This window comes from Puma concolor, chromosome A3 (assembly GCF_028749965.1).
Source record: "Puma concolor isolate L17-30 chromosome A3, mPumCon1.1.hap2, whole genome shotgun sequence".
Taxonomy (NCBI): domain Eukaryota; kingdom Metazoa; phylum Chordata; class Mammalia; order Carnivora; family Felidae; genus Puma; species Puma concolor.
In genome coordinates, this window is record NC_141669.1 from 7,027,715 (window position 1) to 7,053,736 (window position 26,022).

A 26,022-nucleotide genomic window follows, 5' to 3' on the forward strand; every position below is an offset into this window, starting at 1 on the left:
CCAGGCTCTGAGCCATCAGCCCAGAGCCCGACGCGGGGCTCGAACTCACGGACCGCGAGATCGTGACCTGGCTGAAGTCGGACGCTTAACCGACTGCGCCACCCAGGCGCCCCTGGAGAGGTCTTCAAATGACAGCTACACAGCAGGACCAGGAGCCTAGGAGCCACAGGATGAAGAGTTCGGGGCAGGGCCGGGGGGCGGGGGGGGGGGGGTGTCTTTAGGAAAAACAATGGCCCTGGGTAGGGGGGTCTCAAAAGAAATCTCACAGGTAATTTTATCTTTTCCTTTGTATTTTTTATTTTCACATTTCCCACCAAAACACGTTATTTTTTTAGGTGGAAACAAACTAACAAAAGCATGTATTACTTTTCTAAAAGATACCTACGTAAATATATAAAGTTGAGGTTCTACCACAATGAACTCCAAATCTATCCTTTTAAAAAATAAGAGAACATACCTTTGTAAGGATGGTTTTACCATAATTTTTTGTGCTGGTCAAACCACTATTCAAATAGATATTCTTCTTTCCAATTGGACTATAGTAAGCTAGAGGACAAAGGAAACAGAGACAGATTGCTCATTTAACACAGAACTACAATACAATCTACTCAGTCTGCCATTCTCACACAGCCACACAACAAATGGAAACTTACCCTTTGGACAAACACCTCCGTGGCTGTTTGCTCTGGGAGAACCAACGTAAGCTAATCCAAGAGTTCCCATATCAAAGTCTTGATAGGTGAAAAGATGTGCGAGGCAGACTTTAGATGCTTCCTCAGCTATATCAAAGCTAAATTGCTTTAAGAAAAAAAAAAGCATTCTTAATTAGATTAACAACGACATCAGGCTAAAAGACGTTTCGGCCAGACACTGGGGAACGGTAACATACGACTGACTGCACTTCTGCTTCAGCCCACAAAACTGAGTACAATTACCTACACTTCTCACCCACCTGCACACGTTAAGGAACGGAGTGCTGTCTAGGCAGGGAGGAGGGTATGATAGGGAAGAGCTTGGCAGCTTGTTAGAACAGCTCAAAACTAAGAGGGCTAGTGTGCAGACATGCGGCCTGGCCCTGAAGACATTCCACTTCTGTCAGTCTCAGTGCTTGACTATTCCCTTCAGGGGATGTAGAACCTCATACCAAAATGGATCCCTCTAAAGTATTTCAAGGATTCTATTGGTTTTATAGGGTTTTTCCCCGTATTTATTTTTGGTAATCTCTACACCCAACATGTGGCTCAAACAACCCCAAGATTAAGAGTCGCATACTCTTCTGAGCCAGCCAGGTGCCCATGTTCTGCAGGTTTTTCTTTCTTTTTTAATTTGCTTTGGTTTTTCAGCCTCCAGAACTATGAGAAATAAAATTCTGTTAAGCCCCCTGGTCTGTGGTGCTTTGTTACTAGCAGACCTAACACACTAACTCACTTGGTGAGCCTCTTTAGAAGTCAACGGTGCTAGGGGTGCCTGGGTGGCCCAGTCAGTTGGGCGTCCCACTTCAGCGCAGGTCACTATCTCACGGCTCATGGGTTCAAGCCCCGCATCGGGCTCTGTGCTAGCAGCTTGGAGCCTGGAGCCTGCTTCGGATTCTGTGTCTCCCTCTCTTCCTGCCCCTCCACCGCTCATACTTATCTCTCTTTCTCTCAAAAATAAACAAACATTAAAAAAAAGGGGGGGGGGGAAACAGTGCTGTCTCAACCTCTGGGATGGCAGTGAAACACAGCAGATAAGGCATGTAGGGTACTATACGATGAAGCACTCCATCGATCTCAACTTGGATGAAGAGTTGGGAATATCCTTTAATTCAAGCTTTGAAAACTTAATTTTTGCCTTGTGAGACTGATGAGCCATGCTATGCATGGCCTAACCCATGGAAACTATTAGATAAATAAGCATTGTTAGAAGCTGCTGAATTTGCAGTAATTTGTGAGAGCAACCATTGGACACCAATACACTTACTAACATATTAAAGATCACTATCACTTCATAGAAGGTCATTTTACCACAAAGCAATAGCATATACAAACCCAAGACACTGAAATCATGTGGCAAAAAGGATCAATCATACCCTGTCAAGAATCCAAATGGCAGAAAATGATTAGGCTACCTTTAGATTTATCACCAGAATAAAGACACAAAGATTTTTATTTTTTTCCAGTGTTTATTTTTTTGAGTGAGAGAGACAGAGAGCAAGCACAGGAGGGGCAGAGAGAGAGATAGAGAGACACAGAATCCAAAGCAGGCTCTAGGCTCTGACCTGTCAGCACAGAGCCTGATGTGGGTGGGGCTCAAACCCAGGAGCCGTGAGATCGTGACTTGAGCCGAAGTTGGCTGCTTAACTGACAGAGCCACCCAGGTGCCCAAGATACAAAGATTTTTAAATCCTGTAGAAAACTTCCAGATCTCCAAGTTATATTTCTACTAATACACTGTCACACTGTTTGACATGTCCTGGCCTAGGAGATCTACCGATGAGTTTCAAAGAAACCTGCACAAAACGGTGTGCAAAAAATGTACATATTGGGTATCCATCTACTTTCTAAAGTCCCAATACTTCACTAGGTTCTCAAAGATACTAAGTTTAAGAAGCACCACTCTCAAGCATTTTTCATTTTTACAACTTTTTGGCCCATTGTGCTGTCTGCCCGGCTGCAGGGGTGAGGTCACTGCTGGATTGGGCGGGGGGGAAGCTGCTCCTGATTTTCAATAACCTTTGTTGATGCGCCCCTTCATTAATGCAGACACACCTCGTGTATTAGGAACCGGAAAGGATGCTCACAGGGTCCCACTAAGGATTCCACCACCTACCTCTAGCAACATCTTCACATCCCAAGCATCCTTTTCTTCATTTGGATAACTTTTTGCCATGTTATAGTGCCTTTCACCAGGTTTCACATCTTGTGGAGACTTGAGAATGCGAATCTATACTTAAAGAGACGATACACTTAGAACACTTCAGAAAAAAGTCAGAAGACTCTGAAATAATACTGCACTGTTTTAGCTATTCAAAATAAGATCACCTACCACTCTAGAAACAGTGTTTTAAACCCAAGTTCCATAAGATTCTTCAGCTCTAATATTCAATGTTTAAAAACAAACTGAGAAGCATATGGTATGGAAAATATGTAGGTCAGTGAATGATTTATCAATTTGTAAATGTGCTTCTAAACTCTTACTTCCTTGGCATTGAGGAGGGCAGTGTTGGGATGAAAACTGGGTATTGTATGGAAACCAATTTGACAATAAATTATATGTAAAAAAATATGCTTACTTCCTCTATATTTGGTCTGATAAAATGAGAACTTGGGTTCTATGAGCCTAAAATATTTATTCCAATATAATCAATGATTCAGAGACACAAAACAATTACATGTCTATCATTGCAGAGGAATAAAAGATTATAAAGGACAGGGGCTTTTCCTTGCACATACAGTAAAAATTCATGTTAATCCTGCTTTAATAAAAAAGGGAACAAAGGGTTTTCTCCAAAAGAAATGAAACGTTATCAACTGGTGAGTTTGTTTAGGAAAAAGAACTAAGCCATGCTCAGCTCAGCCGTTTCTGGCTTCCGAATCTGCCTGCCTGGACAGAGTGTGTCTGGTCTGCCACCAAGCAGTAAGCTCACAGGGAAGGCTCTGCCTCTGCGGCTTTGGTGGTAGGTGGTCAAGATCAATTCTGGGATGAAATAGAGGGAAGCCCAGTGCAACTGCCCAGCTAAAAACCACATCCTCCGACCCAAGTGTCATCGTTATCATAAAGCTGAGATTTTTATCTCCTATACTGCACCTATTTTTCCAAGTGGTTCCAAGTTCTTAAGGCAAAAAAGGAGTTTTATTTCTGGGTTCTCTAAAACTTGAACACAATGCAGCTGTTTTAAACAAGTGAGGCAGCTTTATATGTACCATAACGGAATAATCGCCAACATATTCGCAAAATGAAAAAGCAAGGTGCGAGAGGAGAGCAGACCACCATGTGTCAAATACACACATACACATACACATGCCATACATGCACAAAGTACTTCTAGAACGATACTTATGAAACTCGTGACATGGATGGCTCTGGGAAGGGGCTGGCTTGACAGTGGGCAGAGGCTGAAGAGACTTACTTTTCACTGGCTTTTGTACCATGTGTATACATTACCTATTCAGATAATAACTTAAAACAAAATGCAAAACAGTAAAAGAGAATGGAAAAGGGAAAAATAATTCTCTTAGTTTATACAAGTACTACAAACGTTTAACATTTATAAAGTATAGTATGATGCATGATTTCTAAAGTTTTTTTTTTTTTAAAAGCTCTAAATTCTAGGCTATAGAACCTATAAGAATATAGCTAATTTAATACAAACAGCTTGGAAAAAATAAAGATAATTTACACATTAAAATGTCTGTCGAAAGCAATAGCTGATTTCAGAAATCTTTTTAATCAGTCTTACCAATTTAAAACAATTTTTACTGCAAGATAAGATGACATTGAGACATCATTGCTGGACATACTCCATTGACAGACTATAAAAAAATCAGAAGATTCTGGGGAAAAGAGACCCACTGGTTCTATAGGCATAAATGCCTTACAAATGTACACAGTATTTTTGAATACATTTTCTAAGGATTCAGCAGTATGTATCGGCATTCTGACTAAAGATGCAAAGCATCATCAAAAAAAAGTAAAACAATGAAGAGGATAAAAACAATAAATTCTGAGAAAGAAGAAATCACAGCAATGTAAAAAAGCATTCTGCCTACAACAAGCCTAAGAACAAAAAACTTCACAATCTATAAATAATTATTTCAAAACGCTGCACAATTTATTAGATAAAAATCACTGGCATTTGAAAATATTTAAGATCAGAATCTAAGATAAGCTTCTGGACTCTGAATACAAGTGACAAATACTTAGATGGCATCACTCAGCTGAGTAATAAAAGCCACATCCGTTGGTAAGTACCTGCTCGATCTGTATTCCGTAACCTTTAAAACCCGCGTTGTCCCATGAAGTGTTCCGATAGATGTCATCAACTCTGTCAATAAGCTCTATCTGTGTTTATAAAAGAAAGACATGCATATGTTTACTACGCTTTGCAATGTAATATAAATTTTGTTGGGATTACAAATGCCAGTTTAGAGAAAATGGCACTGTAAAAGTTTCCACCAATTATAAAACAAGCATTAAGATGTTATTCTTGGGGGGTATGGGTGGCACAGTCAGCTGAGTGTCCACTCTTGATTTGGGCTCAGGTCATGATCTCACAGTTCACAAGTTTAAGCCCCGTGTCGGGCTCTACACTGACACTGTGTAGCCTGCTGAGGACTCTCTCTCTCTTTCTCTCTCTCTCTGTCCCTCTCGCGCTCATGTGTGAGCTCTCTCCCTCTCAAGAATAAACTTAGGAAAAAAAAAAAGAGAAGTTATTCTTCATCACTGACAACACTAACAATGATTCCTAGCCGCAAACATACTGCTACCAGAACCAAGAAGTGGGACAGTTAGGGGTGTCTGGGTGGCTCAGTCCCTTCAGCAGCCGACTTTGGCTCAGGTCATGATCTTGCGACCATGAGTTTGAATCACACAGATTGTATTTCTGTCTCTCTCTGCCCCTCCCCTGCTCATGCTCTGTCTCTTTCAAAAATAAATTTAAAAAAACATTAAAAAAAAAAGAAATGGTACAGTTAATCTCAAATTTTAGGTTATCAATTGCATATGGAACCAAAATATCAAGTAACAGTTTTTTAAAAACTGCCATTCCATTCAACCGTAATACTGAAAGTTCAAAGTCAATCAACGTACCTAAAATATTCCCTTCTAAGAAGTAGTCTCTTCACTCTAGTTTTTAGCAAGAACCTCAAATGTCTTTCTCAGAAAGGAGGAACCCAAATAGCCAAGTTATGGAAAGAGCCCAAATGTTCATCAACTGACAAACAGATAAAGAATATATATGTATGTATGTGTATGTGTGTGTATATATACATATATGTATATATATATATATATATATATACACACATATATATATACATACACCTCATATATACATATAATGGAATATTACTTGATCAAAAAGAATGAAATCTTATCATTTGCAACATAAGTCAGAGAAAGATTAATATATGATTTCACTCATGGATTTTAAGACACAAAACAGATGAACATAGGGGAAGGGAAGGAAAAATAAGATAAAAACAGGGAGGCAAACCATAAGAGATTCTGAAATATAGAAAACAAACTGGGGGTTGCTGAAGGCGTGTTGTTGGGTTGGGGGATGGGCTAGATGGGTGATGGACATTAAGGAGGGCACTTGCTGGGATGAGCACTGGGTGTTGTATGTAAGTGATGAATCACTGAATTCTACTCCTGAAACCAATACTACACTGTATATTAACTTGGATTTAAATAAAATTTCAAAAAGAAAGAGAAAGAAAGAAAAAAAGGAAAGAAGAAAAAGGAAAGGAAAGGAAAGGAAAGGAAAGGAAAGGAAAGGAAAAAAGAAAGAAAAGAAAAGAAAAGAAAAGAAAAGAAAAGAAAAGAAAAGAAAAGAAAAGAAAAGAGAAAAGAAAAGAAAAAAGAAAAGAAAAGAGGTGAGGAGCAGGGACAGATACTGCTCAATCTATCCCCGACCCTCCCTGGGCAAACCAGCACCAAGGACCAGGTAAAGAGATGGACAGAGGAGTGAGGCTCCACGTTCCTCCTTTCTTCTGTTCTCTGCTTTGGGAAGGGAGGCAGACAAAGAATACTGGGGGAGGAGGGTCAAGGATGATTCAAACTACGTAAGAACAAAATGCTCATTACCCATCTTTTCTTCAAGGAGACTATCCTATTGTTCAAAAACTGGCCAGATGAGGTTTGTTCCAGTAACGGTGAAGCACATTACAGATCTAAGAAACTGTTCTTGGCTTACAGTAAGTGTAAAACTAAAAAATACAATTTCTAAGACTAGACCTCTCATTATATTCACATTGTGGTATAATGAACAAAAAAAGGAAATTAAGATCTTTTAATACAAAACCCGTATTGAGAAAGGAGCTTTTTCAAGAAAGAATCTCTTAATTCGGAACAAGAATTACAGTGACTTCACACACTACTCCTACTACCCTCATAATAAATTCTTTCACTTGACATTGGAAGGGAAGGGAAAGAAGGGTGAGGGAGGGTACAAATGAAACACAGAGAACGGAACAAGCAAGGCAATGAGAAAGGCAATGAGAAAGGCCTAGGCTCTTGGATCATGAATAGCTGTATTCTCTTTTATTCCCTCAACAACAACATTTTGTCAGTGCCCAGTTATCATGACGAATGAGATCATATCAACAAAAAATGTCAATGAAATAGGATTCCCTTGGCTTTTCAAATTATAACAGTAAAGGCTTAAAAACCCATGTCAGTACTTCTGTAATCTTTCCTTTGAATCTTTACAGTTATGACCTTGTAAATCCCATCTATTCCACGTACTTATATTCCAACAATTAGCTATTTTATACAACATAAAACAAGCAGACCATCTGCTCTGAAATAAACATAGAGGCGAAGAACACACAGAGGTTCATACAAATACTTTTTTTTCCACTCTGGAGCATACATCCATACATGAGTCACCAACAGGATCACGGCCATTATAGCAGTGATGTTTTCAGAAAGTTCACTTGAACAGAAGGGAAGCCTATGTTATGAACTCTTCCTAAACCTAATTAATATGCATAAAAATTCTCATGTGCAGAAAATAGTAGTTCAAAGGTAAAATGGGGTTTCAAATATTTGAAACTAGAATCTCTACAGAGTAATGTTAAGAACTTCATGGGGCGCCTGGGTGGCGCAGTCGGTTAAGCGTCCGACTTCAGCCAGGTCACGATCTCGCGGTCCGTGAGTTCGAGCCCCGCGTAGTCGGGCTCTGGGCTGATGGCTCAGAGCCTGGAGCCTGTTTCCGATTCTGTGTCTCCCTCTCTCTCTGCCCCTCCCCCGTTGATGCTCTGTCTCTCTCTGTCCCAAAAATAAATAAACGTTGAAAAAAAAAATTAAAAAAAAAAAAAGAACTTCAGAGAGCTCCCAAATATTTTAGGAAATGACAGGGCATCTGAAACAAATCTTGTTTCATCACATTTCACATCACAGCAGTCTTCTCTTGAATGGAATTCGCCTACCTAACTGGATCTTTGTGTCCAGTGACCTGATCCAGTATCAGATACTCACCAAGTAATTTGTAGTTGTGCTCTCTTCCCCTCTGCCCATGTATTTGTAAAAGCGATGATCTGCTACCACCAACAATTTACACGTGTTCTTCATGGGATTAGGGTCAGCTCTTCTCTTCACCCGATGAACAAGCTCTAATATGAATTTGTATGCACTATTAAATCAAAATTCATCAAAACAAGGAGTTTTTTATAGTAACGCTTTAAATCTAGCATACTTTTGAAACAAACATTATTTGTGCTTAGTATCTTTAAAGATATTTTAAACAAAAAAACAATTTGGAGGAAGACAGAAAAATGAAAAGTCATATAAGGTTTTAAAATCATAGAATTCAGGGACGCCTGGGTGGCTCAGTTGGTTGGTTAAGTGCCGACTTCAGCTCAGGTCATGATCTCATGGTCCGTGAGTTCGAGCCCCGCATCGGGCTCTGTACTGACAGCTCGGAACCTGGAGCCTGCTTCATATCTGTGTCTCCCCACCCCCGCTCTGTGCTCCTCCCCTGCTCATGCATGAGTGTGCACGTGCACGCTCCCTCTCTATCAAAAATAAACATTAAAAAAAAATTTTTTTTAACGTGGAATTCAAAACCAAGGAAAGTGTCTCCTTAATTTCTAAAATGAGGATACTTTAAAAAGTACTTCAAGTAAAATAAGCAACTAATTTACTTCTGGGCTATGAAACTGTCATTTTCTTCTAGAAGTCTACGAATTAACCAAAGTAATAATAAAACTATAAAGATAATCAGACATTAAAAACATTTATGGTAATAGATCATTTTCCTTATCAAATACAAAATTGAGAATTTATGTATTTATATACTAAAATGTTAGTAATAAATTTTCTAAGTTTTCAAAAAATGAGGACAGTAGAGTATTTCTCCAAGATGGTTTTGTTTTAAAATGACTCTGAAGTGATCTGTCCCAAGGCTGATAGCCCTCTTTCTGAAAAGTACAGACCTCTCTTGGTACCAACTAATTTCTTATAAACTTATCTCAAGATTGTTCTCAATGGTACTATTTTCTCATTTTTAAATTCTCCAAATAAAAACACTTTCCTTCCTCACCACACCCACTTAAACATTATATGTGATCAATCCTTCTTTAATATTTACAAAAAAAAATCCCCTCAGATTATTCAATTTCCCTTTTCTGCAGTCTTTTTCCAATCTTTATTGTTCCATTATTTTCTAGTGTTTTCAATTCTTACATTATAGGCAAAAGAATTAAATTTCTGAGTAAAACTCTATTTTCAAGTCAAATACTATAATAACTTGATAATATTTTTCCCCCAATTAATAATCACCCCTACTGAAGACAGACATCATGCTTGCGTCTCATTTGAAAAACTATTTGTTAAGTCTTACCGTCAGGTGGCTCTCTGTCTACTAGCCCTTTTGGAAGCAACTCTTCATTATCCGCCTTTATATAACCACACACTTTTGGAGACTGCAGACGTGAAATATTCTTGATATCTTCAGATTTATAAACTAACATTCTTTTGTCTTTAGTATCATTAATTAGTCTCCAAAGTGGCTAAAATAGAAAACATAAATTGAGATGCAAAATATAAGAATTCCTCACCACTAAATTCTTAACAACATTCTTTGTTTCTAGATGACGTTCATTTCCAGGTTAAGTGAACCGATTAGTCATTTTATCAAAAATAAATCACCTCAATTTTTCTCAGAGTTTCTCTGCTGGTAAATAAGTACATGGATTATTCACTCTTTGATTTTATGTATATATGAAAAAAGCATTATTTTGTACAAGTTATGAAACCTTTTAGAAGCTCCAGAAGAGAAAACACATAACCTTTTCCAATCATTCAAAACCATTTGTGTAGCGCCTGCTGCATACCAACCCTACTCTGGGTGACGGATGGCCTCTAGCAAGGAGGGAGACTGACTATGGTATTCTATTCCAGCTTCCTTGGTATCTTTGTGCCATGAAGGTTTTGCCCACAGAAGGCAAGACTGAAAACTCACAGCAATGTTACCTAAAACCTATTATCGCTTTCAAAAGAAAGCAGTTTCTAAAAAATCTTCACTTCTCCTATCACAAGGTCACAGTAAATCAGAGCTAACATACTTGAAAAGTTACCCAAGGCAAGAACAAAGCTCCTGTACGGATGCTGGTCTCATCAAAACTAGGCAGCTTGTGAGGAAAAGTACCAAAACGATATTTTATATACACACGTGCACACGTACACACATTTATATAATACACATAACTTACGGAAATGAAAATCTACACCACAAGGACCTGACTTCACATCCACTAGGATAGCTGGAATCAAAGACAGGTAATAACAAGTACTGGTGAGGATGTGGAGAAGTCAGAAGCCTCACATACCATGGAATGTAAAATGGTAGAATGTGAAGTGCAGCCACTAGGGAAGACAGCTCAGCAGTTCCTCAAAAGGTTAAAAATAGAGATACCATCTGACCCAGAAATTCCACTCCCACTACAAACCCGAGAGAAAATATATACTCACACAAAAACTTTTGTTCACAAATGTCCACGACAGCATTATTCACAACAGCCAAACAAGTGAAAACAACCCAAATGCCCAACTGATGAATGAATAAGCACAATGTGACACATCCATGAAATATACTATTATTTGGCAATAAGAAGAAATGAAGTACTGACACGAACCACAACATGGGTGAACCCTGAAAACATTCTAAGCGAGGGGTGCCTGGGTGGCTCAGTGAATTAAGTGTCTGACTTCGGCTCCAGCCATCATCTCACAGTTCGTGGTTCAAGCCCGCATGGGGCTCTGTGCTGACAGTGCGGACCCTGCTTGGGACTGACTGACTCTCTCTCTCTCTGTCCCTCCCCCAACTCGTGCTCTCTCAAATAAATTTTTTTTTATTAAAATTTTTTTTTTTTTTCAACATTTATTTATTTTTTGGGACAGAGAGAGACAGAGCATGAACGGGGGAGGGGCAGAGAGAGAGGGAGACACAGAATCGGAAACAGGCTCCAGGCTCCGAGCCATCAGCCCAGAGCCCGACGCGGGGCTCAAACTCACGGACCGCAAGATCGTGACCTGGCTGAAGTCGGACGCTTAACCGACTGCGCCACCCAGGCGCCCCTAAAAAATAATAAAAATTAAAAAAAAATAAAAAACATCCCAAGTGAAAAAAGCCAAACACAACAGACCACATATTGTGATTCCATTTATATGAACGACCAAGCAAATCTACAGAGATCGTGGATTAGTGTTTCCTAGGTCTAGGGAAGTTGGGGGCAAAGGGTGGCGGGCTGCTAAAGAGTACAGTGTTTCTTCCAGGGATGATGAAAATGTTCTAAAATCGTTGGGTGGTGATGACTGCATAGCTCTAGGATACACTAAAAGCCAACGAAGTACACACTTTAAATGTATGAACTGTACAGAATGTGAATTTTATCTCAATAAAGCTGTTAAATATAGTTGACTCTAGAACAATGAGGGGTTAGGAGCGCTGACGCCCCCATGCAGTTGAAAATCCACCACACGTACCTTTTGATGCCCCCAAGACAAATACTAACAGCCTACTCTTGACCAGAAGCCTTACCAACAGCATAAACAGCTGATTCACATATGTTGTACATCACATGTATTGTATACTATATTCTTATAATACCTAACTTTCCCTTAATTTTTTCATTTCTAGGCCACATGGTTCATCTGTGTTTTCAAACTACTGCAAATCTCCAAACAATTTTCTAATATATTTATTGAAGAAGACCTGCATGTAAGTGGACTTGCGCAGTTGAAATCCATGTTGTTCAACAGTCAAGTGTGTGTGTGTGTGTGTGTGTGTGTGTGTGTGTGTGTGTCTTCTTTCATAATCCATGTATGGAGTAGATTTACGAAACAAGACAATGGGGCTCCTGGGTGGCTCAGTCAGTTGAGTGTCTGACTTGGTCAGCTCAGGTCATGATCCCAGGGTTGCAGAATCAAGCCCCATGTCAGGCTCCTCGCTGAGCTCTCTCTCTCTCCCTCTGCCCCTCTCCCCTGCTCATGCTCTCTCTCTAAAATAAAATTTTTAAAAAAAGAAAGAGATGGTGAACCACAGGGCTAGCAGAAACCTCAAAAAGTTACCTAACCAACTCCTTGGTTGTAGGGACCATCATTTGGCCTACAAACAGGAAAAGAGAAAAATGTTTTCTTCTGGATCAAACATCTCTAAATTCATATTAAGAGTTTCCTAATACAGCCAGTCTAACACAGAAAAAGATAGCAGGCTTTGCGATCAGAGATATCTGGGTTCAGACCTCAACTGTACCCCTACTATGTGCCTTCGAAAAGTAACTTATCTGAACATAATTTTTTTCATGGGGTAAAGTACTGATACATCTATCTTAAAGATAACATAATAAATCTAGTTATATATTAAGATTTCAAGACAAAGGCACTTACTATTACTACTAATAGAAGAAAATCCTATTATCACCATTATCAACAAGTGGCCAGAAAAAGTCAACTGATGAACAACTAATTAAGAGGCAAGAACCTTAACTGATCCTAAATTGGGAGGGGGAAGATCTATGGAGGAGATTTTGAGGATGACTAGAGATCTGGACTATGTGTTGTTAGATAATGCTACAGAATTATTTTCATTTTCTCAGGGGTGTTTATTGTGGCTATGTAGAAGAGTACGTTTAATGTTAGGAGACGTACACTGAAGCATTTAGGGGTAAAGTGTCATGATGTCTGAAACTTATTTTCCCTTTGAGGGGAAAAAAAAGAACAATAAAGCACACGTGGTAGTATGCCATCAGTTAATGAAAGGTCACAGGTTATCTATAAAGTCCTTTTGTAAATCTGAACGTTTTCAAAGCAGAAAGGGGGGAGGAAAAACATCATCTTTTTTTTTTTTTAAGTTTATTATGTAGAGAGAAACAGAGAGAGAGTGTGTGTGCACGAAAAGGTGCACGTGCAAGTTGCAGAGGGACAGAAAGAGAGGGGGAGAGAGAGAATCCCAAGCAGGCTCTGCACTGCCAGAACAGAGCCCAATGTGGATCTCAAGAGCCATGACATCACAACCTGAGCCAAAACCAAGAGTCAGATGATTAACCAACTAAGCCATCCAGGCGCTCCAAAACAATCATCTTATGATTAAAGTTTAACCTAGGCTTATTCATATAAGCCTTATTTATAGCAAGCTTTGGTGATAAAATTAGTGATGGCTTAAAATGTTTAATGGTGATGTGTTAAAAATAAGATATATACATTTTCCTGTTTACTCTTATGTCTAAGATTTTAATACAATAATTTTTATATCAAGGTAACTGCAGATAAGAATTATGCAATAAAGAACATAAAAATCAGGGGCGACTGAGTGGCTTAGTCAGTTAAGCATCTGACTTGATTTTGGCTCAGGTCATGATCTGGTGGTTCAGGAGTTCAAGCTCTGCACTGGGCTCTGTACTGACAGTGCACAGCCTGTTTGGGATTCTCTCCCTGCCACCCCATTCGTGCTTCCTCTCTCTCTCTCTCTCTCAAAATAAATTTTTTATTTTATTTAATTATTGACAGAGAGAGAGAGCACGCATGAGAGGGGGAAGGGCAGAGAGTGAGGGAGAGAGAGAGTTCCAAGCAGGCTCCAATGTGAGGCTAGATCCCATGACCATGACATCATGACCTGAGCAGAAATCAAGAGTGGGATTGCTTAGCCAACTGGGCCACCCCAGGCACTCCTAAATAAACTTAAAAAATAAATAAATAAAACGGGGCACCTGAGTGGCTCAGTCGGTTAGATATCCAACTTTGGCTCAGGTCATGATTTCACGGTTCATGAGTGCCAGCCCCACATCGGGCTCTTTGCTGTCAGCACACAGCCCATTTCGGATCCCTTATCGTCCTCTCTCTCTTTCTTTCTCTCTCTCTCTGCCCCTTCCCCATGTGCACGTGCACCCATGCTCTCTCTCAAAAATAAACATTAAAAAAAGTTAAACTTAAAAAAAGGAAATACAGGGTGCATCTTATGACAGCCTCTCAGACATGTAAAAAAAATATTACCTTTTTTACTATAAAAAAATCACAATCATTTACTTCACTGGTAAAAACTTTAAATACAAGGGGAAAAGTAAGCATAATTAAAGACCTTTGTCTTTTTTTTTTTTTTTAAAGTTTATTCCTTTATTTTGAGAGGGAGAGAGCATGAACACAAGCTCGGGAGGGGCAGAGAGAGAGAGAGAGAGGGAGAGAGAATGAATCCCAAGCAGGTTCTGCACTGTCAGCACAGAGCCCAAGGCAGGGCTCAAATTCACGAACTATGAGGTGATAACCCGAGCTGAAATCAAGAGACACTTAGACCGAGCCACCCAGGTGCCCCAAAGACCTTTGCCTTCTTAAAACAAATGAGAAACAGCTTTTTATAACAGCTCCCCTCCAAAAAAAAATCACATGTAGATTTACCTCTATATTATATTCTGCCCCATCTGTGTTGATTCTTACTGTAATATCATCATCTCCTATGTGGGCTAGAACTCTAGAGTCAGGCTCACCTTAAAAGAAAAAAACATTCCATCATTAAGAAATACTTATATCAAAAACTAAACTATGCACCAGTGTCAATACAAATCAACCAAGCCCTTCATCAGAGTGGAATCTGCCTAGGGACTGTAGAAATTTACACCAAAGAAACACAGGCCCCAGCGAGCAGCAAGGTATTCACACTTCTAAAGAGTAGCCTCAACTCATTTAAAACCTCTTTCTCTCAATCCTCCTATGAGAATTATCTACAGCGTGTTACAGACAAAACAAAAAACAAAGGTGTAGATGCTCTTCTGGAATAACTTTACCTACTTTTGGTTAAGAAAGAACTAAGATGAGGCAAAAAGCACAATCTGGATCATACAGGGCTTGAACTGCACTATTTGCAGATTTTAATGCCATTTCTTTTTTCTGCAAAGGAAGTTTCAGAAGTAAACCACAATTGCTTGTTTGATGTAGGTCTTTAAAAAGTACTTAACAGGATCGTAAAGCCAATTATTTTATCTTTTAGCTTCCCTGTTTGAAATCTCATAAGGGAAGCCTACAATCCTTTCCTAGAGTCAGGAGGAGGTTAGATTCTTATCACTTGAGAGGAAATTCACTTTAATCATTTAAACAGACAGTATACATGCTGGATAATACCCATTTATTCCTGTCTGAATGTTCCCGCTTTCAAACTTATATACCTCAAATAAAACAAAGAATGGCACTTCTTTGACATCCCCTCTTCCCCCACCAAAAAAGAACAGGCAATCAAGCGAGATCCAGACACCCGACACCCGGGACACAAGGGCAAACAAACAAGCAAGCTCCGTACTAACCGACCACGTGTCCAGTAAAGAAGTCCTGCCACTTGACGGCATACTCGCTTTCGTCTTTACCATCTACCACCACGACTTTGAAATTCTGGGAAAAGCGTTCAGTACTTGACGTCAGGTATAATTTAAAATGCCTAAGGAAAGATTGCGTCCATATTTTACTCAAAGCACATTAAAGTTTCACACAAAATTTTACTCCAAGAACATGAAATTGAAGTTTCTTTAAAAAGCTGACAAGAGAGTTGACATTAATAAACGACTATGCAAGTTACAACTACTATTTTACTAGGTACTTAGTGTTATATCCCCGATAAAGACGAACAGACTAATTTCTTTAACTGTAAGAATTTGGCAAACAGGGGGCACCCTGGGTGGCTCAGTCGGTTAAGCATCCGACTTCGGCTCAGGTCACGAACCCATGGTTTGTGGGTTCAAGCCCCGCGTCGAGCTCTGTGCTAACAACTCAGAGCCTGGAGCCTGCTTTGGATTCTGTGTCTCCCTCTCTCTCTGCCCCTCCTCTGCTCGCCCTCTGTCTGTCTCTCTCTCTCTCAAAAAATAAAAGCATTAAAAAAAAAAGAATTTGGCCAAGAAAAAAAAAAAAAACCAGAATTGCGGGGAAAAAGGATTTAAAGAATTTATGCATTCATCTTTTCTGGAGACTGTGAAGAGTAAGGAAACACATGGAGCACCTGGGTGGCTCAGTCGGTTAAGTGTCCAACTTCAGCTCAGGTCATGATCACATGGCTCATGGGTCCCAGCCCCATGTCGGGCTCTGTGCTGGCAGCTCAGAGCCTGGAGCCTGCTTCGGATTCTGTCTCTCTCTCCCTGCCCCTCCCCTGTTTGTGCTCTGTCTCTCAACAATAGATAAACACTAAAAACATTTTTTTAATAAGGAAACCAACATCTAGACAATTTAAGTTAAAATCCTGCTTGTCTGAAATATTTATCAGAAACTGATATTACTAGCCACCACTTACTGAATACCTGCTCAGCACTACACGCTTTCCTTACGCTTAACACAGTAAAAAGTGAGGGTTGGAGGCTCATCAACATATTCAAGGTTACACAGCTAGTAAATGATGAAACTGGAAACTGAACTTGGTTTATTTCAAAAGCCCATGCCATCCTGCCTCTAGCAATCAAGCTGGTCTTACTGCTGTGCAAAATTAATAAATGCTACTTTCTATATTTAAAAGCACTCAAGCTTTTTTTTTCTCCTTCTAAAGAGAACCTATCTTGAAAAAAATTAATCCACAATTACTATCAGGAAAATAAATACAAGGTATCCAACACAAACATTAAAATACATACACCAGTTCTTTAGTTGGCTTAATATTCTTTTGTTTTCTACCAGTTTCAGTCCTGACATAAAATCTGGGTGTGGTGAGCAAGAATTTTTCAATTATTCTTTACCCTCTCAGTGTGCCCACGAACACCGAAGATAAAGATGTGATTCATCTCAACCACAGGAACAAATTTTGTCAGGTGTGGGGTTAAAACCATGAAATGTTAATTCCCTGTGGGTATGCATAAGTCTGAACTGCCAAAAAGAAGCTAGACTGGGACTGTCTCCATGGTAACATATCTTTTTAACTTTTTGTGCCTAACAAAGTAGTTTTAGTTTGCTTGTGGTTTTTTTAATGGTCAGAGGGAGAGACAATAGGACATTATTTCAGAAACCCTTGAAACATTTGCTCCTGTTATCCTAAAACATATCTTCCCACACACTCACAGCTACGAACTTTTCCCCGTCAGTTTTGCCGAGGACTCTGAAAGGAAAAGCATCCTATTGTAAAGACTTATTTAGTTTCAGAGTCCTCGGGCAGTCTCAATATTACTTTTATTGAATGTTCTTTCCAGAAAAATCACTGGACTCCCACTCTTTGTTTCCGACATTAAAAATCTGCTCTGCTGTAAAGACAAGGACCCAGAAATGGTACCACTGTTTTCTGACATTCCAATCTTCACCTCTGAGCTATAAAAACCTCCGACAGGATAGGTCAGTCGGAATTTAGATTTTGCTTTGTCCTACCAAAATTATGTGAAATCACGTACTTAGAGACTTCCTTCAGCAGTTTTGTTTCTCTCAGTTTTAAGGATTTACAGTAACTACAAACTAGTGTCAATCCACCTGAATTAATGGGGGCGCCTGGGTGGCTCAGTCGGTTGAGCATGAGACTTCAGCTCAGGTCATGATCTCGCAGTTCGTGGGTTCGAGCCCCATGTCAGGCTCTGTGCCGACGGCTCACAGCCTGGAGCCTACTTCAGATTCTGTGTCTCCCTCTCCCTCTACTCCTCCCCAGCTCATGCTCTGTCTCTGTCTCTCCAAAATGAATAAACATTAAAAAAAATTTTTTTTAATCCACCTGAATAGTATTTTCCTATCCTTTCCTGTATAGATAATACAATGACTAATTAAATCTGTCACCACACAGTTACAAATTTGTTTTCTTTTGATAAGAACTTCTAAGATCCACTCTCTTAGCAACTTTCATATATACAATATTAATTATAGTCACCATGCTGTGCATTTCATCCCCATGACTTATTTATTTTATAACTGGAAGTTTGCACCTTGTAACTATTTTCAATGGTCCATTCAGCTGGATATGGAAGTTCCAATGTCACTTCCATTTCTTTATCAGTTCTAGCCCCCTTCAAGTAACTCGAGATATTTCACTCTTAAGAGGAACAAGGGGTGCCTGGGTGGCTCAGTCGGTTAAGCATCTGACTCAGGTCATGAGCATCTGGCTCAGGTCATGATCTCACTGCTTGTGGGTTTGAGCCCCATGTCTGGCTCTGTGCGGACAACTTGGAGCCTGGAGCCTGCTTCAGATTCTGTGTCTCCCTCTCTTTCTCTCTCTCTCAAATATAAAATAAAGAACATAAAACAAAAAATTAAAAAAAAAAAAGAGGAACAAATACCTAAATCTTTTTAAGGGTAACATTATCAAAAAGTATTAAAACAGGCACGCCTGGGTGACTCAGTCGGTTAAGCCTCCAACTTTGCCTCAAGTCATGATCTTCATGGCTCGTGAGTTCAAGCCCCACATCAGGCTCTGTGCTGACAGCTCAGAGCCTGGGACCTGCTTCAGATTCTGTGTCTCCCTCTCTCTCTGCTCTCCCCTGCTCTCACCCTGTCTCTCTCTCTCAAAAAATAAATAAATAAATAAATAAATATTTTTAAAAAAGTATTAAAACAGTATTTTTAACTTTTTCATTACTTTAGAATAATAGTATTTTTTGACTTATGAAACAGAGGAAATGTAACTTCTAGGCATATTTCAAACAGTTTTTCTTCATAAAATTACTTTTTAAACCCTCTTACAATTTCTCAGTGCTTCCATGCTTTTCAACTGCTAATAGTCACACACACATTTAATTTTATGATCATGGTTTAAATTACTCTGCCTTTTACTACTATCCACAAAATCTAATCATTTACCATCACCATCAAGTAATGAGTGACTTCATATTGGTAAGCTCAGCTGTATATAAACAGATCATTTCAAATACCCTAATTTTTTTTCTTTTAACAACACAGTGTAACAGAAAGAAGGGGTGTGCGCTTTGGAGTCTGACAAACCTAGTTTAGTTAAATCCTGTCTCCACCACTTGCTTCATGCTTGATCTTGGCCTTAACCTCTGAACCTCTGAACCTTCATCTACAAATGAAAATAATACCACCTACTAACTGAATGGTTTCCAGGGTAAAATGAAATCAACTATTTTAATGTAACTGGTCCAAAGTTATCGTTCATTGTTAGATACATTTCCACTTAAACATCTGAGATGGAAACTGTAAAATAAATTACAAATTTCTCTGCTGCCTTACACAGAGATGATAATAGGTAGATATTGTTGAACATTTTCTTAATGAATCAATGGCATCTATGAAGCAGGAAAGAATATGGAAGGCTACGGGAGTATTTTCCTCCACAGAAAAGTTTCTATGAGGTACCTCAAACCTAACTTAAAAAACACACACACACACACACACACAAACAAAAAACCTTAGAAAGCTAAATTGTGAGTTCTTATTTTGCAGTTTTTCCCTTTGCTCCTATTCATCTCTCACTACTATATCCACTCCTTCACCAAAATCTCCATCAGCACAGCAGAAATAACACAGGCTTATCATCAAATCCTGTATCTTCTACTACCGGCTGAATGACCTTGGGCAAGTTACCCAACCTCTCTGAGTCTCATTTTTTTTTTTTTTCCAGAGATTACAAAAATTCCTTTGTGGAGTACGGTAAGAATTAGAGATAATAGACGCAAAGGGCCTACTGAAGTGAATGACACAAAATAAGCAACTGATAAACTATAATTATCACCACTCTGCTCAAATTTGCTACAAGTCTGGAAGCTCTATCACCAATATTGCAATATTTTGACATGAACTCTTAAGAGAAAGAAATTATTCAAAAAAATCTAAAGATGATGGCAGTAACTAGGAAAAACAAAATGACATTGTAAAATATATTTTCATAAAATATCAGTTACACATATGATAAATGATAAATATGCTAAGCATGACTCTGATTCAGTAACCAAAAGAATCCAACAGAAAAATGGTAAAAGGATATGAAAAGGTAGACACAAACAAATGACTTAGATGTGAAAAGATGATCAATTTCACAAAAAATGACCATCAAAACAACTATGAGATACCATCCTCTTTCACAGGGACAAAAAATAAAGGCTGATAAAACCTTACTGGAAATGGGTAAACTCATATACTGCTGCTAGAAGAATAAACTGGGCTGGGAAGAAATATGGTAATATCAGTAAACAGTTATAGTATATATTTCCTTGACCCATTCTCCTTTCAGGAATGTATCCCATAAAAATACCTAGACAAGGTATTTTCACGAAGATATTTATTACAACATTATTTGCTATAGGAAAAAAAAAATCACTTTGGTTAGACATATCTATTTGTATGTAGGTTACTAGCCAATAAACAGTTACAATTCTATGCAACAGGAATATTATGCAGTTGTTAAAAATGATACACTTATCTATATCACCTACATGTATACGGATCTGTATGCAAAAAATATGCCTTAAAAGCTTTTAGAGGTTTATACAGGAAACCTCTCTGGATCTGGGAAGTTTGATTGAGGAGGAAGTGAAAACTTCTTATACCCTCCATAGTTGGCTTTTTAAACCAAATATATGTATTACTTTCCTTTTTTAAAATATTTGTTTGGGGGGGGGGGTTGAGCATCCAACTTCAGCTCATGTCATTATCTCACAGTTTGTAAGTTCGAGCCCCACGTCGGGCTCCGTGCTGACAGCTGAGAGTCTGGAGCCTGCTTCAGATTCTGTGTCTCCCTCTCTCTCTCTGCCCCTCCCCCACTCGTGCTCTGTCTCTCAAAATTAATAAAAACATTAAAAAAATTTTTTTAAATATTTGATAGGGAAGACCTAACCTATGAATATAGAATGATTCAGTCCATTTATATTCTCTCAGTGTTTGTTTTGATATTAGTAAAGCTCCCTAAAAAGATTTTAGAAAAAGGCCTGCAATTATCTATCACTTACATCTATAAAACATAAGAGAAAGTAAGATTACTGCCCAAATAGATCACATCTATCAATTTATGCTACAACTTAATGGGAATTCAATATATGCACAGCACTGAATTCTACATCCAGCTTACCACCAGGCTGTGGGGTCCTGAACAAATCCTTTACCTCTAAACTTTAGCATCTTCATATATAAAATAAAAATATTTTACATAGCTGATGGTTCTAAAGTAGCACAAAAAATTTAAGGTATTATAAATCAATCAATCAAAATCCTTTGTTAGAACCCATCCCATAAACATTATTACCATCATTAATACCTCTAGAATACCCATTTGCTTGTTTTTAATAACCATCACTATGAATTTTAGAATAAGCAGTATTAAGAATCATGACCAACTGTAATTATATCAATTACAAATTTTTAAAATGTAATTTCCTAAGACCTCAGTAAACACCTTATTTTTCTCCTTTTGCCAAACTAAGTCCCTCATTGCCCCAATATTTTTCTATAAATAGTTCGAATTACCTTTTCAAGGCTGAAAAAGTTAGTAGTGTTTCTAAATGTGTTGAGGCTTGTAGATCGCGTTTTCTTACTGAGTGCTGCTGGATATTGGATAAAGAGAGGATATCGTAGTCTGAGAGTAAAGAATCAAGCTTTTCTGAAATAAAGGTAAAAAGGTTATTAACACCTAAACTTACTAATCAATTGTAATATCACTAAAATGACAAGTTCTGACAACAAACTCTTCCTGACGCATTTTGAAGTGCTAAGCATAACCTATGAAGCATTCTTGCCCCCCCAAATTAATTAATTAAAAGGCAAAAAACACAAATCGAACCTGAATTTAATCAAAACCTAACTTCCACTTTTTAAGACATAAAGGGATTAGATTGCCAAATTAACTAACAACCTTAGGAAGCAATCAGCCACACCCAGAATGTTAGAATTCCTACAGAACAAATGACCCAATTTCTTCAGGAAATAAATGGCATGGGAAAGAAGGGTGGGGCAGAGACAAAACACAGCAGTCCTCCCTTATCTGAGGCTTCCAGTTCAGAGCTTTCAGTTACCCAAAGCCAGCTGTGGTCTGGAAGCAAATGATCCTCCTGATCTACCGTCAGAAGGTCAATACACAGTAGCCTAACACTAGGTCAACATGCCTACATCATTCACCTTACTTCATCTTAACGTGTATGCAGTTTAGTTTAACAGCTCACACTGTCACAAGGGTAAGTTCAGCAAAATAAGACTTTAGGAGGGGTGCCTTACTGGCTCAGTTGGTAGATCATGCGACTCGAGCTTGCAGTTGTGAGTTAAAGCACCATGCTGAGCATAAAGCTTACTTAAAAAAAAAAAAAGCTTACTTTTGGGAGAGACCACATTCGTATAAACTTTTATTACGGTATATTGTTATAATTGTTCGATTTTGTTATTACTGTTGTTTAATTCTTACTCTAATTTATAAATGAAACTTTACGATAGGTAAGCACCTACAGGAAAAGACAATATATCACAGGGCTTGGATAGTACTATCCATGGTTTCAGGCATCTACAGGGTGGAGGGAGGGGTGTCTTGGAATGTATCCCCCACAGATAAAGGGAACTACTATAGACAAGAATATGGCAAGTAAGCCAATGTGCGAACCTTTTTTTTTTTCTAAAAGATTTTATTTTTAAGTAATCTCTCCACCCAATATGGTGCTCAAACTCACAACCCCAAGGTCAAGAATCACACGCCCTACCAACTGAGCCAGCCAGGCACCTCGACCTTTTTGGATCCTAGGTCAAACAAACCAATGTGAAAAGATACTTGTGACAATTAGGGAAATCTGAACATGAGTTCACATTCATACTAGCTACTAATAATTTTGATATCTCAAAGAGTATCATGTTACGAATGAGCTAATTTGTAAATTAAAGGCATTTCTGGCCTGTCAGCTTAGAATTGCTAAGATGAAGGTGACCAACTCAAACTGACCACTGCTAACCAGGGCTATATCAATTCCTTAACAATTCATGTGTAGTACGAAAGAGCAACAAATGTATTAATGGCCTGAACAAACCGAAAGTAAATCTTTTACAGAAAAATTACATATTCCAAATTAAAGAGCAAAAAACAGGTAATATCCCAATCACTGCTGTCCTCAACAGACACAGCAGAATGATCAATCCACTGGACATGAGGAAGTAGAAGTGATATGACCAAACTAATCCCTGAAAAAAAAAAACAACCAACATTAATTATTTTACTAGACTGACTTGGAACCCAAGAAAAGCAAAGATGCACTACCCCAAAAACAAAACATGCACAAAAACATTTTTATTTGGTATAGAGCAAGAGTAAACACTATAAAGTATATGATACCCATGTAAGTCACTTTTCATCATCAGCTCTGCTGCCTCTTCCAAAATCAGGAGGATTTTTGGAAGACTATTTTGGTGACTGAAGTCTGTAGAAATTGTCTAAAAATATTGGAGCTGATGTTTTCCTTTTCTCTCAACAAATACCACTACAGAAGCAATGGTGTTCAAAATCATTCCACTGGACTTAGAATGTCCTTAAAATATAACACCAGGAGCTTAAAATACAAGTATATTGTTACTGAGGTTAAATATGCCCACAAAACCACTTTGAAAAGAATTGATCCAAAACTCGTCCTTCTTCCCCTAAATATCCTCAGTTGGTTGAGTCACCAATTCATTAATTCCCTCTTATGTGCCAGGCACTAGTCTAAGTACTGATATCGCATTAAATAAAGCAAAGTCCTTGTCTACTGAAGTACTCATTTTAGTGTGGGAGAGACAGACAATGCACAAAAATGTCAGTACTGTGGACGTTAAAGCAGGATAGCAAAGACAGGCAGTAGGCAGGACCAGTTTAAGAAGAGGGGTCAAAGAAGGAAAGATGCTTCACTGTTGCATAATATTTAGGCAAACCTGAAGAAAACAAGAGGTAAGCATGCTGTTATATGATGAAAGTAAATTTTTTTTTTTAAGTGGTGCCATGCCCAACATGGAGCTCAAACTCACAACCCTGACATCAAGAGTCACAAGCTCTAACGTCTGAACCAGCCAGAGGCCCCGAAAGTAAATTTCATCAAAATCCATTCAAGGCTCTAACTCAAGATAAGATTAAATAAAGTGGCAGCAAAGTTCACATTTTTGGGTACCACTGATTTTCCATCAATAAAATTTCCTTTAAAATTTAATCAACAGAAAAGCTGTTTCAAAAGGCATCACTTTTATGCCAATGGATGGTTGTTGATTTGGCATTATTAATTATAACACTTAGCAGTACCAATGAAAACCTTCAAGAAGCTAACCATTTATTCAAAAACTTTTTTTACTTTTTTTTTTTTTTTAAGTAGGCTCCACACCCAACGTGGGGCTCAAACTCATGACCCTAAGAATCACATGCTCTACCGACTGAACCAGCCAAGTGTCCCTATTCAACAATTTTTGAGTGTGTACTTCCTACAAGACACTTTGCTGGATGTTTTATTACATTATCTACACAACATACCTAGCGTAGTATCCCCATTTACAGATGAAGAAATAGACTCAAGGAGAATAATATCACAAGACTAATGCAGCACAGAACCAAGATTTGAACTTGGGCTTGTCTGGCTGAAAACCCCACACTTCACTGATGTCATATTTGTGAAACTCCTTAAAAATATCCTAGCTCTTCTTGGACCTTCTACTTCTTGACCTCCTACTTTCTGATGTGTCGACCAAACATGACCTTGCCTCTCTCTGAATTCTGTAGCCCTTTGTTTACAACTCTTTTTTCCAGTACTTCTGTGTTATATTTGTCTTATCTCACGGATTGTAAAACAGCCGAAAGGGAGCTGGGTTTTATTACTCACGGTATCCTTACTTCACAACACCCAGCATAGAACCTTGCAAAAAACAGCATTGCTGTGTGCACCAATTGCACAAATCCTCAATGCCAAGATGCTGATACAATCCTTTATAGCTCTTCAACTTCCTTGGTACAGGTTGGTACATGAACTCAGTTTCATTCAAGATCATAATCACTCCTACTGGCTGCAAACCTTAACCTCAATACTACAGTGTCATTGTCAATAAGATAGGCCAGTTGTTCTCAAAGTGTGGTCCCTACACCGGCAGCGCCACCTAGGAACTTGTTAGAAAGGCCAGTTTTCAGGCCTCTTCTCAGTCCTAGTCAGTCAGAAATCCTGGGGTTGAGGCCCAGCAATCTGTGTTTAACATGCCTTCCAGGTGATGCTGATGCACTCAGGTCTGAGAACCCCTGAACTAGGCTCAAGGAAGTAGCTCAAAGTGAAGACAAAGCTTTAGGCACAAAGACGGTCCTTGTTCAGCCTTCCATTATTTTTAAGAACAAAAATCAGAAACAAGGTACGTTAATAAACTGAGAAAAAGATACATTATAGCACTTCAAAATGACAAAAAAAATCTACAATCATTAAAAACGCTGGGAACAATAGGTTTCTAAGAACACGGGAAAATACACTATAAGTAAACAAGATTAAGACAACAAGGATAAATAAACAAGAGTAGATTTAAAAAAACTATTCATATTGCATGATCTTAACTATGTATAAAAATAGGCCTAGAAAAAAGAAAGAGCACGATAGTAACATCACTGGTTATCTTTAGGTATATTTTCCATAACAAGCACCTTTAAAATGTAGCTTGCTAAAGTACTTTGAAATACCTAAGTAATGTGTTTCAACTGTAATGTGCCATATTATAATTACTAGATCTCTCCCACTGGATGCCCTGGCACCACTCCCCTCGTCCAACAGAGATCCTGCTCTCAGTACCGCCTGCACCAGCAAGGAGTCTCTCGGATACTTCGCATTCCACCGTACCTCACCTCCGAAATTCCAACCACACTGGTCATCTCAACTTTCAATTGCTTTTTCAACAGAATTTGAAATAATTCCCAAGAGTTTATCTTTTATCCATATCCAAATCTCGGAATAAACTTAAACAGAATCCATTTAA

At 38.6% G+C, this 26,022-nt stretch overlaps 1 protein-coding gene across 4 annotated transcripts in view; it reads right to left on the reverse strand.

Moving 5' to 3' along the window:
• The window catches only part of ADAM17 (ADAM metallopeptidase domain 17), a 52,404-nt gene that overhangs the window by 20,405 nt on the left and 5,977 nt on the right, over nt 1–26,022 (reverse strand). For 2 of the 4 annotated variants that reach the window (XR_015248846.1, XM_025927130.2), the window contains exons 2-10: nt 21,553–21,685; nt 15,492–15,622; nt 14,593–14,681; nt 9,545–9,713; nt 8,182–8,315; nt 4,951–5,040; nt 2,809–2,922; nt 654–798; nt 458–546 (exon numbers count right to left, since the gene is read on the reverse strand). Coding sequence is in view for 3 of the 4 variants with exons in the window: in XM_025927130.2 (XP_025782915.1) it covers nt 458–546; nt 654–798; nt 2,809–2,922; nt 4,951–5,040; nt 8,182–8,315; nt 9,545–9,713; nt 14,593–14,681; nt 15,492–15,622; nt 21,553–21,685 (1,094 nt within the window). In the remaining variant the exon portion in view is untranslated. Of the gene's footprint in view, nt 1–457; nt 547–653; nt 799–2,808; nt 2,928–4,950; nt 5,041–8,181; nt 8,336–9,544; nt 9,714–14,592; nt 14,682–15,491; nt 15,623–21,552; nt 21,686–26,022 lie in introns of those variants that run through there. The other 2 variants (XM_086699973.1, XM_086699974.1) reach the window with 2 other exon arrangements.